Here is a 16,981-nt window from a genome sequence, read left to right as displayed (position 1 = left end):
AATTATTGATTCACTGACCTTAAAACAATGGCACTATTCATTCAAAGGACCTTATTTTAAGGTTATTATCAAACACAATCATCAAAATTGGTGAAAAGCAACAGATTCAAAGTGCAGATTGGTCTTTCTTGATATACAAGTTTTATTGATACTGAGTAATTATTTAAAAAGTAATAAGTAGAGAAGATTCACAGCAACAATCACTCTCCTATGTCTTTGTTAAGTACTCTCCATCAAGGAAAGTATCCCCTTCATGTGGATGACAAGTTGGAGGATTTGTTATTCCCCTTTATCCCTTAAAAACAATGGTGCGTGATTATTTATGATGCAATTTGCTGTGCAGACTGACAGATCGTTTGTCTTGATAAGTTGCTGCTTTGCATTAGGCTCATTTAGCCTGATGATATTCAGATTTTCATACGGCACCTAATTTGCAAAGAGACAAAGGGGGAAGGGGTGGGGGTGGTACTGCTGTTCAACAAACGGCTCGTGGACCATTTGCATTTTGGGGTCGCTGGCTTGTAATATACAAGATTAAATCCATCAAAGATCTAAGCCTGGGCATAATTAATGGGATTCACTGTCGGAGGCGAGAGCACAAAAGGTCATTAACAAGAATGGGGAATGGAGTACTATCAAAAGACTATGATGGCAAAGGTGATTGTGTTGTCCTTTTTTTGTTTTCACCAAAGGTTGATTAAAAGACTCAGATGGTCACTTCAATCAGAAATGCAACAGTGTTCAGGAAGAACCCAGAGCATGTTCTTTTTCCCCATAATCGAACCCTTTCCATCCCCCCGATGCTCCTGCAGTCATGCGGGGCATAATAATGTGTTTAGTAGGAATCAGGAAGTGTTGTATAGAGTGTAAGTAGTACAGCAAACGGCATAATTAATTCCGGACAATACAGATTGATGTTATTTTTACCCAACATTTATCTTAATTGAACCTTGAATAACCCATCATGTCACTTCCTCCCCTCATCTTGATAATTGACTGACTTGCATGTATTACACTTGCAAAAGGGCTAATCTAATTAAATTACGTAACCCCTTTATCATCTCAACAGCACATGCTGGAGTCTCTGAGCTAAGAAAACACATGTTGAATAGATACCGTATGTGCATGGGTGTGTGTATATACTTTAGTAGGATCCCTGCTATTCGGCATTGTGAGGGGGTACCAATGAACAGTCGATTGGTTGTGAAGCTGTCTCTCTTAAATCCTGGCTATCTGTGGGCAGCTAATCGGGATTAAATGGCTGGTTAACAATCTGGTACATGTTTAGCAACAAATCGCTCCTCTCACACACTCATTCAACTCAAGTGTTCAACGTATACTTGCGCCAATGAAGGATTTAATTGCAACTGTCATCTAGAAAGCATACTAATTTAAAGTCAAATTCATCAGACTGTAAAGCCACTCCAAGCAACATGTAAAACAAAACCAAATCAGAATGCTGTGAAGAATTCGGAATTCTTGATTTGTTACAGTACATGCACACATTAAAAGTAAATGATTTTGTTTCACTGTAGGTTTTATTTTCACGGGTTTGGCAATTGTTTATATCAGTTAGGATAATATTATACTCAGCAGCTGCACTGCAGTGATTTTAAAGTCATGGACTTTAGCTTTAACCTTTTTATTTCAACAACAGAATCAATCCTCTAGTGCTTTGGTTAGACGAATGAAAAGGCTGCTGTCCTATTAGTTACACAACAGGCTCCCCTCCATGGTTGGCATAGTTGTCAATTAGGGCAAATGACACAAGTCTCACACATGTCTCTTCATGCACCCATATTTGTGAAAGGTAGTGTGGAAATCAAATGCAGGATTTCAGATAGACAAATAAGGGAGGCAGAGACAGAAATGCTGCTGAAATGCTGTAAAATATCTGCAGTGCAGATGGCAAGTAAGGAGGATTTATGGCTAAACTATGAAAATAAGACTCGGCTTAAAAACAAGCACATATATTTCACTTTAAGTTTCCCATCTCTGACCAGTCAGCATCACACATGTAAACATCAACTACACTACTGCACATGGTATTTCAGATTGTATGTCCCTGCTGTGTATCAATTGCTGTTCTGCAAAAGTAATGATTCTCAGTCTTTTATGTTTAAGCTCAACCAGTGATCCTAAGGAGTATTCTCAGAGACAATGAAACTTTCTCCACTTACCTGAAAGAGAATTTGTCGGTTCCACCATCAGTGGTCCAAAGTCTCATGAATGCTGGGATTAAACTCAATCCAGTGAGTATCATTTTGCTACTCTGCTTGCATGTTGAAAACAAGTCTCAAGTAAGAATCCCAGCTGCTTTGAAACATGGTTTTCCACCTCCTTCTGTAAATAAAAGAATTGAAATTTTATCAAAATGTTCAAAAGACCAAATGTGCCAAGAGTGTTGTGCTTGAGTATTTGAAATGTACAAATATCCTGGCCATAAACTGCCTCTGGGACTCCTTGTCTTGACAGTCATAATCAGAACAGTTGCTTGATAAAAAAAGTAGTTTGAAGCTGTCTAAAGTAGGTAATTTGGAATGAAATGAACTTGCAACAGCAATAAAGGTGTCTTGTCTCTAAATGCTCCCCAATTGATACCATGGTACTGTATGTACGAAGTAATATTAGATGAGCTGCAATAAGGTAATTATCTTTCACTAACATCGGCAAAGGTGCTTAAATACAATGTGCACTGATTAAAATATCCCTACTGTGTATGAGGCTCTTCTCATGGTTCAGTGTGCTGTGTTGCAAATGTGCTCAGAAAGAAAGTTCCTAGTGCAGTTCACGACCCATTCTCTGTCTCGTGGCCATGTATCCTGTCTTGCTTAGTGTCACTGTGTAATGTCTGGTATAATAAAACTTTCTGTGTGTATGCATCTGGTATGTGTGGGTGTTGATGTTATTGTGTCTGTCACAGAATGTCAGTCTTTATTTGAGGGTGATCCAAGAAAAATAAACCTTAATTAAAATGAAAACACTACAGTCAGATTTTATTTTGAAATGGGATATAGCATACTATATGCCTGCACAACAACCCAAAGGACACAACACATGTATAAATAAAATATGGTCGGATGCAAAGTTCTTTTCTTTGTCAACTTCTACCAAAGTCTGTATTTATTTTTCAGATGATGGGCATCTCGAGGCCGGGCAACCTAAAGAGCATCCTGTGTGAGGGGACGGATCTGGATGAATATATCCAATTTAACAGCACAGCTGAAAAGGTGGCTTTTCAAAATGTCAGCTGCTCCCGCACTCTACAGCAGCTGATTAACGCCCAACAAGTACTTCAGCAAAACCTGGATGCGAGGAAAGTGCTTTCTAAGGTAAGCTTTTCTTGCTGTTGCCCACACCACGAAACAAATCTTACAACTCGTCTGATTTGAGAATGATGAGACCTGCATAGTACCTTGGACCCAATTTTCCCATTTTAACAAAAGTTGGAGAGTGAATGCATTTGGGAGCTGTGTTTGTATTAATTGGCCTGACGGGGACACTGTACTGTAGTAATACAGGCCATAATGTCTACATTTGAAAAGCCCTCATTCCTGCTCTGCAAGGTCACCCACATCTAGCATCTTTACAAATTACACTGTCTGGGCTAATGAAGGTGGTATTAAAATGTAAATTTGAAACTCTTGTGATGTCTCAGCCTCCACATTTCCCATGACTTACATTTGAGAGCTGGCGTTGCCAGGAGATGCACTGTCAACTTCCATTGTGCACCACTGACTGGAGCATGTCATAGCCCTGTACAGCCTCCGAACATAGCAAGCAAACATAGCTGTAGTTATGTACAGATTTAAACTGTTTTTAACGATTTAAACCATTTGGGATGACCCATTGTACAGTTACAATTCTATTCCACTAGGAAAGTGGAACCCAGCAAGCTAGGCTAGCGAGCCTCCACTATGAGTAAGTGGAAGCCTAGCTTTCTAATATTCGCACTGACTCGTCAGTGTTAGATCTCCTGCCTGAACAGCTCAGTGCTGTGCTTGCATGGGTCCACATGTGGTGATGGTAAATGACCAGACTGTTAAAACTCACATCAACAAGTCTCAACAAGTAGCCCTGTAACTTTAGCACGCTGTACTTTACTGTACTGACTGATGATGATTTTTTGGTGCTAATTAATTGCGTTAAAACATTTCCACACATTGTCCAAATCCAACAGTGATAGAGAAATGTATTTTGTTTTGCAAAACCTTGTATACCTTAACATCATTATTCACTATTTGCTGAGACAATATGATTTCTAAACTACTGAGTGTAGTTGAGGTTGTTGATAGAAATGTGTTTTAGAGCCCGATACCGATACAAATATTTGATGAATTAAAAATCCGATATATCGGCCGATATATATATATATATATATATATATATATATATAAAAAATCAGGATATAAAAAAAATCCAGAAATGCGTAACTTAAGATATGAAACTTAAAGTCCTTTTGAACAAAAAAGACAATAACAACAAAAAAATCAGTTTTGCCAACAGGGACGTTGTAGAGCGCCCTCTAGTGGACAAACTATACAACGCCAACACTCATAACATGGTTGAAGGGTGTTTCGTCTGTTTTTATTTTATTTTTTTAATATTCAATTATCAGAATCATTTGTCATTATAAATGATTCTGATGAATGAATATTAAAAAAAAAAAATCCTTGCTGCTCAAGTAAATTTTCTGCATGGATATTTTATCAATCATGTACTGTTAGATGAAACTCCACAGCTTAATACAGTTTAAAAGTATTTGGGGAACATTGTCTGTTCTATCTATAATTCTCGCATGGCTTGCAGTAAATTTAATTCAGAGACAATGAATTACGGTCCCAGCCAATTGAGTAACCAATTTAAAAGTTAAACTTTATGCTTGTCTGGCTCTGTGACTTAGAGAGATGAAGAAATAGCTTTTCAAGTTAAAACTTGCTAATGCATCCACTTTATGGCAAAACCTACAGGCAGCATGCTATTACTGCACCATTATCTTGATGTATTTGAATTTCTTCCATTTTGAGTGAGAAAACAGTTTATGTCCCATAGGGTCTAAGCTTTTAAAATTACCATTGTCATTTGCACCTCTGTGTCTTCCGGTGATTTGACTAGAATACATGCAATCAGGTGGGAATTATTTATTAGAACCAATGTTTTGTTGAATTATTTTAAATCTCTTGAGTTCCCTTTGGGATGATAGAAGCCTGCACTTTCCTTTGATTTTATCTTTGAGAGAAAATATATGGGACAGCAAATCCAATAAATAAGTGATAAGGCAGGAAGTCCGTAGGAGAGAGCATTTGAACAATTTAAGCCCACGGGCATTTTGAGACACAGGAAGAAGAGAAAGCCTAGACAAGATATAGTGGAAAACTCTTCAGTTCCCCAAGCAAATAGATGGAAAAGAACATCAAGCCTTCACAATTAAAGCTTGACGTTGCTCAATGATTGTGATAGCAACAACAACATAAAGAAAAGGACAAGGGAAGAAGTCAGGGTTTATTACTTTGAGCAGTAGGGGTGATTTAGACAGTGGCTCTTTGTTTGGGTTTCTGGAAATAGTTTCAGAACACAATGAATAGGGAAGAGTGGTCATTTAAATGTCAAAGTGTGTCTTTATTTAGTCTATCTTTGATAGCATAATGCTTTTTGAAAGTTCATTAACTGAGCAAATCTTAACTTTTTGTACCATTCAAAAATATGTATGGTTATATCATTCTTGTAGCATTATATTTCTAATCAGCTTATCTGGTTACCATTAAAGACTTCAAGTGGAACAAAGTGCAGTAAAAATTGAGTTTAACAAATGAGCTTGAGAAATCTGTTTTGTGCCATGGTTCACTTTATCTACCTCCTAATGTGACATTGCTGAAATCTCTACTTCCATTGATTGGTGATTTTCAGCTGTTTTGCTCAAAATTGTATGAGACTTCTGTCTCCTCCTTAGTGTCTGCTCTACACACACTGAGAGTAAAGTGATCCTAAATGAATGTACGCGAGACTCAATCAACAGCCAGGCTGTTGTCCCAAATGTGCTTGAATGGGCTTCTAATTGTGAATACTAATGCAGTATTACCCTTCTTTATACATCTCTCAGCCTTCTGATCTGCCCACTCGACCTATGTCTTGCATATGTCTCTTAAGCTTTGTAATTGTATTTGCTGAAAGACAATACAGGCACTCCTAGAACAGCTTTTACTTGACACTTGATGCATGAAAATGACAATGGTTAAAAGGGCCTGCCATTTTGTTCTTGTAATTGGATTCATACTGTGTACCTTCAGAATGTTACTGTAACACACAGTAACACTTGTCATTTTAATGCAACATTTATTAACCAGTGCCAGGGAGGATGTTGTTAGGATACAATTTACAGGTTGAGATGCACAAATGTGTGTTTATATAGTATCTTCACTGGAAAGGCTGATATGGAACTGGTATTTTCAGCGCAGGTGTGGACACATAATTGTAGCTACTGGCTTTGCAGTACAGTAACATACATATTATATTTCTTTTAGGGCATAGTAACACAGAGGGCATAGTAATACATTGGATTTTTTCCTTGTTGGTCATTCATGTAGTAGCTACAGTAATGTTCTGTAAATCAACTGTTCATGCCCTCCTTTAGGTACCTTCAGACACAGTGACACTGATGGGGAAAACCACTCAAGATGCGTTACCAGTGATTGAGGAGGTTAGTGTTGCACTGCGTCATGTACACTACACAGGAATCCATAATTATACTCTATGATGATATGGCTATTTTTTTACATTGTTGTATCCAGATGGCCAGGTTGCAGAACTCCATGATCCTTAAAGCTGCTAGTTCATTGGATTTCCAAAAGGACATGATTGGCAGTATCAATATGCTACTGTGTGAAAAGCAGCCCAACATCAGTTTACGCTTACTAAGACAGATGGATAACAAGAAGTCAGTCTTCATTACGGGCAACAGTTCCGGTAAGTGCTGTAGCAAACTCCTTATTAAGCAAAGTTGTCACACAGTACTTATGTCTTCGTCATGTATCTACATTTTAGCTTTACAGTACTGTATGTAGCCAGGAAATTTGGGTTCCTTTATTTTTTTTATTTTTTTGCAACCAGTGATTTATAAAATCACCAGACATGGCAACGATTTTTGGTAATTACGCGGCCAGAGGTGTATAGTATAACTTTGTTGCATTTGGAAAAATGGGAAGGACTGGGAATTATGCTTGGTCAGTAGGTTGCAGAGGATGGCATGAATCATGACAAATTAAATCAATTTAAAAAAATGTTCTGCTTTAAAAACTATCTTGTCAGACTTTATGGAGCAAACAGCGTGGCGCTACTGTAGCCTTGGTAGTGCCGCACATAAATGTCAGTCCAGCGAGATATCTTTGGTCCAGCAAGGCTCAGTAGGCAGTATGGTGAAAGAATAAAAGTATTTTTATTAGGTCAAGTATTCCGCAAAGACAGATTCAAAGCAAACCCCAGTGTTCCCTGTTATCAAAATATGCATGCAGGGGTAAAAAAAAAGTTCCTATTTTGATGAATTAGTGGTGCAGGTACACAGTGCAGTCAACTGTGCAGGGTGCACAGGATGTGACTCTTTGTGCACATGCAGGGACAGGCACCTGTGGCACAGTTGGCACCTGTGCCAGAGCTGGAAACTGGGTTTAATTAGGAATACATTATTGGCGACTGTGTCAGTGGCTGGCATCAATCGTAGCCAATCAAATCAGCTCTTTTCATTCCATTTAAAAGCTGTGCACTCACTTTCCTCCCTGACATAATGATGTTTTCTTAATGAAGAGGAAAGTCCAGAGCAACTTATCACTAGTGGAAATTGATGTTGTTGTCTGGGTGGTGTAGAGTCACAAGGCGCAAATATGTAACATCCTAAATAAGAACATATGGCAACCCAAACTTCCCACAGAGGACAGATGGTGTCATTAAAATGCTTTTTTGAGTTCTAAACTGGTATTTTGTACATCTTGGCCAGGAAATACAACCATGGCAGCCATAGTGTCAGCATGTGTACTCCTATCCCCCAATGCTGTATTGATCTCACTAAAACCTTGCTCAGTTTGTAAAGATTTTTGACCAGAGGCCCTGATAGAGTTCAGTAATGCCTTTTAAAATGTCCTGAAGCTGTCTAAATGACTGAGTCCAGTCCATCTTCAGGATGTCATTGTCCCCCATACTCCTGATCTCATGCAGGGTATAAACATAGAGTTTTGTGCTTAAGGGAGAATTCCGGTCAATTTCAACACGTAGCTCTGTTGTTTGGAAATTTGGAGTGCTGTCAGAAAGCAAGAAAAACAATCGGTGCTGCCTACACCGTGTTATCCCCCTGCTAGCGTTAGCACCCAACAGGCTTAAACAGGGCAAGTTTTAAACGTGTTTTTACCCTCTATACTATGCTCTAAATGTCATTACAAGTGCCTACCCATGTGCAGTGATTCTTTCCGAGGGAACACAACAAATTTGACTGGAATATTGGATTGTATGAGTTCGACAATCGACTAGTGTGGACTTGACCGGAAAATAGGAAATAAACAGAGGTATGTGCACTGGCTGGATTAACACAATTTTTATGCCTTTCTGTCACATCTACTGCAGTCAGATTCGCTTTGTTCCCTCGGAAGGAATCACTGCACATGGGTAGGCACTTGTATTGACATTTCGAGCATGTTTAGAGGCTTAAAACACGTTTAAAACTTGCCCTGTTTAAGCTTGTTGGGTGCTAACGCTAGCAGGGGGATAACACAGTGTAGGCAGCACCGATTGTTTTCGGTTTTTTTGCTACTGCCAGCACTCCAAATTTCCAAACAGAGCTACCTGTTGAAATTGACCGGAATTCTCCTTTAATAAAGATATATGCCAGGTAGCCACATTAGAAGAATCTGTAGTGTATTCACACTGCTTTGAAAATCTGGACCGCACCACCCACCTTCAGTAAGGTTGTAAGTGAATGAGCTTTTTCATGGCTGCAAGGATTCAATTAATAAAACAGAAGATAAATTCTTCAAGCATTTGTGGATGGCAGATAGAGTCGAATACTGATATGATTCACCCTTTGATCTAACACAACACTTTGATGCAGTAATGCCAGCAAAGCAAAGTGTTTTTCTGATGTGTAAATTTGTCCAGTGGTTAAAGGCGGAGTCTGCTATTCTGGAAAAAGATTGTTGATTTTTGAACTCGACATTTAACAAATACACCCCTCCTGTCATGCTCCTACAGACTGTTAGCATGTGCAAGATTTACCGTCCGTCTCACTCCCACCACCTTTCTCTTTATACATCCATGGTCCTTGCCCCCTCCTGTGCACGAGCATGGGCGATATAGTGTTGTTTGGCTTGGTTCGAGCCACTGTTGGTGCTTACCCACTGCTAGTACCAGCTCTACTCGGCTCGGCTCGACTCGACTTGGCTGCAGTGCCCCGTCCTCCATTTTCCATTGCAGATTTAGTACTGCTTCATGCAGGAAACTGCCGTGACCTAATGCGACACACACACAGAACGTCGAAGGTGTGTTGTTTTTGATTCTCTGCATGTGGCTGTTTGCCAGAAGACAAATTTAGTTTCAAAAGAAGCTGGAGGCAGCAAAAAAAAAACACCGCTGGCTAAACTATTTAAAAATGGTGGGTTTGTTCAGGACACCCCCGTCTGTCGCTAGCAATGATGACACAATGATTAGTGACGATTCTCTCTGACCAGTCAGTAGTCTGCAGGTTTTCACATCACCTTTTGGTATCGCCTCAGCTCGCTTGGGACCTCAACGGAGGTGATACTAAAAAAAGTACCTGTCGGCCGGTACCAGGGACTTTTTTTCATAATAGAACACCAAAAAAGGCGAGTAGAGTCGAGGCGAGTCGAGCAGGTACCATGTAATGGAAAAACGCCATTTGTTTCTTTCCTATTTACAGAGCCAGGGCTGTGTTTTTCATAGAACACACAGCTCGCGGACCGTGAGTAGATATTTGCTGAATTTGACAAAAAGAGTATTTGGTTAGAATCACAGAGTCCACCTTTAAGGACTTTCAAGTAGATCAATTAGAATAGGCACACTGTACATACATTAAAGATTTTTGTGATTTATGTGACTCAGTTCTGTAACAGACAAAAGGTTACTTGTGGTGACCATGTTGCTTGTAGTGTATACTCATGGTAATAGTCAGGTACAGTATACTGGATACGTTGATGCTTACTACTTTTTTTCCATCAAAATTAGAAACTGTATAATGCTTCAGAAATGACTAAGCCTGATCTTTTCAAAGGCAATGTTTTGGTTTACTAAACACCTGACTTAGTACAGAATGCGTTGTTATAGTAGTGTTGTTCTTCACCTAGGCAAACCTTCCTGAGCTACCATGTGATCAAATGTGTGTTATAGTTGGTACTTTGACAGTAACTGTGGATAGAGGTACCTGTACATCATAAGCGTTACTCTGGTTTTCCTAGAACTTGTTGAAGCATTTTAAAATGGGTTGAGATTGGGAATTTGACCTCTTCTAAACACACTGGCAGCAGCCTGAGATTCTCTATTTGTGAATATCTATAATACCTGAACGTTTAAAACGAGTTGTGACCATATGTCTGATCTTGATATACGGGTGGACCTTCTAAGACTAAAACACTTTTTATCATTTGCACCTTCAGAGTGCACCTGATTCTATTTTTAGTCATTAAAGGGATGGCAACTTTTTGCACATGGGGATAAACTTTTCTGTTTGTTTTACTACATAAATAAATAATTCTCAAGTAAAGTTCTCTGCTATAATTCCTCAAATTTAATAATATGTTGTTAAAATAAAGGTTAATTTAGTAACACATTGTATTAAAAAAGGAACCCTGATAGAACAAACATATAAAGACATACATTTCTTATATACCTATACATATTTAAATATATGGAAAGATTGTCCAATACATGTTAATGCCGTACTTGATGCACATAATAAGTAATTGGGAAATATATAGTCAAGCAAAAAGAATTGAGAAAATACATTTTCCAAAAATGATTATATGCACATTTTCTTACTGGGGCTGTGCCAAGAAATCACTGTCTGCCACTCATTATTAAAAAGGAATAATAAACATAAGTAGCACAACCATTTAGGTGGTGGTGGGGACAGTTCCATAAAATCCTTGAAAATTAAATCTTCAGTGTATCTTCTTGCAGCCTCATGCTCATTAGAGACCATGCATTCTTGTTTCATTAAATGCCTGTTCTTTGGAGACACATGCACAAAATTAGATTTTAATAAGAAGCCTCCATTCCTTGGGAATAAAGTTATGCTGCAAGTGGAATTGCATACTTGTGCCAGCGCAAATTAGCGAAAACATTGTATCATCCATACAACATAAGTCCTAACATCTCTTAGCATGCTAATGGCTGTTTTGGATTTGCTATGGCATTTTTTCTGTTGGTCTATGTACGTTAAATGAATCTGGAATATGCAGCGTGTCTGCATAATGGCCAATTACAACTCCTTTATACCTGTAAAAGTACACTCAAAGGAATAGTAAAATGGCAACAATAAAGGCCAACACTGAGCTTTTATTAATGGCTTAGCAATGTTTTCTTCCCAATTAATCGTTGACAGCCAAGAAAAACATCTGAGTCATTATACAGAATAGTTGGGGCAGTAACTGTTCTTCCACAACAGTAATTTTAAGTTGTTAGCATTTTCAAAATGTGCTCAGTAGATTACTGTACATGGCTCTGCAATGGCATATACTTACATTTATACGTTTGTTGGAGAAATTTGTTAAAATATATTTTGCATTTGTAAGCTCTTATACACATGACTCATTTTAGAGGTTACTTTCCTCGCTGTTGTTAAATTGGACATTATTTGGTACTATATGGAGTATTAGAATTGGTTTCTGTGCAAATGGAAATAGGCAAAAACTGTTAAAGCACTATAGCCATGCCTGTAAAACTGGTGATTTGACTTGACCTTAACTGTGACTTTAACTGTTTGCTACAGAGTTCTTGATTCGAATGTGTGTGTTTTTGTACCCAAACATCAACCTTTCAAATGAATGCATCTCTGTTGATCCGTCAGAATAAGCTTTTTCTCTTTTCTGGTGTGATTTTAGTTTTTCTGACATTGCTCATAACATTTCCTAATTATCTCGAGACTCATACTGTCATCCTCTTGAGTATTTTGCCCATGTGCGTCTTTTTGAATTATTAGAAATTGTTACACTTTAATTCTCGTTCTAAGCACTTCCCTTTAAAGGTCCCATGGCATGAAAATTTCACTTTATGAGGTTTTTTAACATTAATATGCGTTCCCTCAGCCTGCCTATGGTCCCCCAGTGGCTAGAAATGGTGATAGGTGTAAGCCGAGCCCTGGGTATCCTGCTCTGCCTTTGAGAAAATGAAAGCTCAGATGGGCCAATCTGGAATCTTGCTGCTTATGAGGTCATAAGGAGCAAGGTTACCTCCCCTTTCTCTGCCCGCCCAGAGAATTTGGCCCACCCATGAGAGAGAGAGAGACATCATGGCTTTCATACGAGCAAATTGGCAGTTGGTCAAGGCCACACCCCCACCCTCCACCTTGCCCCCCCCCCTCTCCTCCTCAATAGCTACAGACACAGAAATGGCACATACTAAGGAAAGCTCATTGTGGGACTGGCTCTAGTGGGTGTAATTCTGCACCAAGGCAGAATTTTGGGAAAGAGACTTCAGATACAGTATTAGGGGACCACTAAGGCCTATATAAAAGCATCCAAAGAGCACCATGTCATGGGACCTTTAATATATACTGGAGTGAGAGAGGCTCTTCTACTGAATGTCAAAGCGGCCTCTTTCCTTCTCTTGTGAGAGAGGGCCTTCAATGACATTTGTTCAACCTGATTTAACTTTCTGTTGGAATGCTTCAAGACAGCACTTAATTTGTACTGCTTGTAAGACATACAGTAGGTGCTGCTTGACTGATGCAGTAGTAGTAGTTCAATTTAGACTGGAATATCATGTTCAGGTGCATATGTGTGTACTAGGGCTGTTGGAACGAATTCCGAAATTCGAATATAATTCGAATATTAAAAAAATCAATACTATTCGAATGCTAAAATTACTATTCGAATATTGCTTTTTTATGAATTTTTTAAATGTTTTATATGCAATCTTGCCTTTCTCGTCGCCTAGGCCTCTAGTAGTCCCTCTAGTGGCTAGAATGTGTAACAACAACCACATGCTGATAGTGGCATTGGCGATCCATAAGCCTGTGTAATATCGTAAATATTAATAACAGGATGAATTTGAGCATTTAATATTTGAATATTATTCGAATATTAAATAAAATAACAAATGAAATTCGAATAGTATTATAGAGGAGGATTGACAGCCCTAGTGTGTACCTGCTTGTGTGCTTCTGATAGGACATTGCATGAAATACCTGAAATGTGAGTATTGTGAACCTAGAGTCATATCATTCTCTCTCATTTTCTGTGTGTGTGCGCACACATCGATGTGATTGCATATGCGAAGCACAAGCATTTGTAGTTTGCCAATGGCACTGTCTCGCCATAGAGCTAAATTGAGCACATCTCCAGGGTGCAACTGAAATTGATTAAATTTGCCAGGTAAGTTGAGGTGCTGACTTGAGGCTCAATGCAATTGTTTTACTTTGGCTAAAGCTTGTGTAAAGAACAGATTCTCTTTTTCTTTTCTTTTTTTTTCACAAAACAGCAGTTTGAAAGAACAAAAGTAAAGATCTGTTGTCAAAAAGAATGTCTAACCTCTGTATTCTGATGCTCCCTTTAGCACACAAAATATCTGATAAATCTTTCCCATGATACAAATGTTTGACTGTTGTGCATTGTCACTGCCACCTATATCCATGCTCATTGTTGACTAGAATTATTTGTGTCTTGTAATTGGCCCGAACAAGTTGGTCAAGGTCCATTTGCATTGCTGTCTATTCTCATAATCCCTTTTATTATTCAGAACCTATTTTTAAATTAAAGTAGATGACTGCCTTCTCTCCAATATAATAGAACTAGGATTCAGTTTAAAATTCTAAAACTTACAGTACATACAGAGCATTGCACGGTCAGACTCCTGCATATGTGGCTGAGCTACTTCACACACATTTGTCAGCTCGTTCACTTGGGTCTAATATGATAAATTTACTCTGTCTCACGCACACTGCTTAAGACTCGAGCTAATCAAGCTTTTGAGTCCTTAGCACCTTAACTACGGAATGCTCTGCCTCTACCCTTACAGTCGGCTGTTTCTGTGGATTCTTTTTAAATTAGATAGACAAACGTGTTTAGACAGGCGTTTGGTTGACCGATCTGCACATTGTCTGCTCTTTCAATGTTATTGTGTAGTACTGATTGTGTATCGTGTTCTCACAATTGTGTTTCTTCTGTTTTCCCCTGTAAAGCACTTTGTTACTTATGTCTGTGAAAAAGCACTTATAATTACATTTTACTTACTTACTTACTAGATTCTTAAAGCACCAACAAATGCATTTGAAAAATACAACAGTAATGTCTCTTCCTAGAAATAATAACCAGATTACTCAAGATAATCCACAGACCTGATTGTGAGAAGTTTCATGTAGGAACTATTTACCTTCTACCAAACCTACACCTACCAACCGTATCACTATGCAGAAGGAACAATACTCACATACTCTGTTTCATGATTTCTGGAAAAAGACATTGCTGTTTAGTTCAAATGTGTTTTTTGGCGCTTTGAGCACTACAAGTCGAGTGTCATCTAGTTCCATTATATTGGAGAGAAGGCGGACATCTCTACGGCCGATATCTCCAACACTAGTAACAAGTAAAGTTTACATTCAGCGTTTCTTAGACATTATGTGTATCCTTGAGGTCTATTTGCTATCTAGCAACACTTCTTCATCACTGCCTTTGTTGATTCATTGCGGGCCCTATTTTAACGATCTAAGCACACGGCGTGAAGTGCCTGGCGCAGGTGCGTTTAGGGCGTGTATGAATCCACTTTTGCTAGTTAAACAGCAGAAACAAGGGTCTGTGCGCCGGGCGCATGGTTCAAAAGGGTTGTATTTAGTATCTTCATTAATTCATAGGTGTGTTTTGGGCGTAACATGCAATAAACCAATCAGAGTGTCATCTCCCATTCCCTTTAAAAGCCAGGGGCATTTGTACCGTGGCGAATTGCTATTATGATGGCAGATTTACTGCTTAATATTTTTTATTTTTAATCTTTTGCATGTTTGTGTGCTACTGTGCGTCCCTGTGTGTGTAACAAGCATAGTGTTCACTAATGTTAAAATAACAATGAAATGCTGTGTTATTGACTTTAGACCAGGTTTTTGTTGGTCAATGGCATGATCACTTTCCACTGTCTCAAGATAGCAATACGCCAAGAATGCACCTGAACACACCTCCCTGTAAGACCACACAGGGCGCTGGTCCTGTGTCTTTTTGCATGTTACTGCCAACTGTCATTCAGTGGAATAGAGTGAAACTGGCGTGAGGAATGGACACACTCCCTTGCACCACTAGTGGTCAAAAACTTGTCAGGCTACCTGCCTATGTGAATGTGAGTTAAGCAATTTAACCAGATAAAAATCTGCAATTTTTTTTTAGATTGTTTCAAGGATTTGTAGATAAAAGTGTCCTGTATTTCACACGCAAAAGAGCAAAAACTTCAGAGAAGCTGTAAAAAAAATACACATCATTTTGTAACTTCAATATATAAATGTTTCTTTCTTAGCTATTTTATTATTTTGTGGCCCCTCAGATTTGTCTTGGCACCCCATCGCGGGTCCAGACCTCCAGAATGGGAACTACTGCTTTAAGATCATCAGTCTACTCTGCCCTCTCGTGTTCATTGTCTCTCAGTCCCTTGATCAGTTTATTTTGGCATTTTATTCCGTTAGAAATCAAATCCCTTTCCTTCCTTACTTTTATTGACATGCACAATATATAATGATCTATAATTAACTATAAGTATATATATTTTTTCCAAAATACAAAATGTTTTATAGTTTGGAGTGACAAGAGGCACCTAACAGCAAAGAGCTACTGAGCTGTGTCACACTCATTTTCTTTCAAGTGTTTGTAGGAAGTGGCATCTGTGCAGTCCGTGGAGAGAACAGCTGGCCAGACTCAGACTAAGGGTTGGCCATTAGCTGCCCGCACACAGAGCTCCCAGGAGCACCTGGGGAAAATGGCCAGGAGGCAGAAAGGCTAACATTTAATTGCATTGAAAATGGCTTCTAAAATCTCCCTGATGGGGGAAATGGTCACTCTGGTGAGATGAGAAGAAGTGGGGGATTGAGGTTGTGGTTGTGACGGGGGACATGAAAAAGGAGTCTGAACAAAAGGGACACTTAGCAACAGATCAAGAAGAAGACAGTTATATTGACTGGCAGACGACAAACCGGATTGATCAATTGTCTGATGAACTACTGCCCTGCACAGAATCACATATATTCTGTCACAACAAGGGGCAGGCGTAAGCTAAGCACAAGCTACTTCAGTCTCCATTCCTTGCAGTGCAGGTCCTTATGTAACCTATTCAGCACTCTCCAAACCTGGCTATATTCACGTTGGCAGATAAGTTAAATTAGTAATGATCGTACTGCTGCTGAGCATATTGACTTTTCCCCTCTGCTCCACAGAAGCTTTTCCTTATGTACTCAGGTCTAAACTCTTGGTTCTTGTTTTCCTCTGCCTGTGTGTGTTTTTTTTTAAATTAATAATCCCAAAACGTCTTGTGTGTATATATATCCACTTTGGAACTCTCTGGTTGTTGATGCGTTATAAAAAAAACAGCAACAGACACAATGTCTACTTCATGGGAGTTTTTTATTTCAGTAACTCAGGTAGGTAATACCCAGAAAAAATCTTGCTAATGTTTGGAAGACACACCAGTGGTGTGTTTTAACAGATAGAATTAGATCTTAGATCTAGAAGTCTGGAGTCACGTCTAAACAATATATAGTTAATATATTCCAAAGTACTATAAAGGGAATAATAAC

At 38.8% G+C, this 16,981-nt stretch overlaps 1 protein-coding gene across 7 annotated transcripts in view; it reads left to right on the top strand.

The window, feature by feature from the left end:
- The window catches only part of LOC116039899 (phospholipid-transporting ATPase ABCA1-like), a 204,571-nt gene that overhangs the window by 63,594 nt on the left and 123,996 nt on the right, over positions 1-16,981 (top strand). For all 7 annotated transcript variants that reach the window (XM_031285034.2, XM_031285035.2, XM_035994053.1 and 4 more), the window contains 4 exons: positions 2,125-2,252; positions 3,135-3,332; positions 6,632-6,697; positions 6,789-6,963. In XM_031285034.2, the coding sequence (XP_031140894.1) occupies positions 2,125-2,252; positions 3,135-3,332; positions 6,632-6,697; positions 6,789-6,963 (567 nt within the window). The remainder of the gene's footprint in view (positions 1-2,124; positions 2,253-3,134; positions 3,333-6,631; positions 6,698-6,788; positions 6,964-16,981) is intronic.

Source organism: Sander lucioperca, chromosome 17 (genome assembly GCF_008315115.2).
Source record: "Sander lucioperca isolate FBNREF2018 chromosome 17, SLUC_FBN_1.2, whole genome shotgun sequence".
Lineage (NCBI taxonomy): Eukaryota > Metazoa > Chordata > Actinopteri > Perciformes > Percidae > Sander > Sander lucioperca.
The sequence above is the reverse complement of the archived record's forward strand: the minus strand, read 5'-3'. Positions and strand labels throughout refer to the sequence as shown.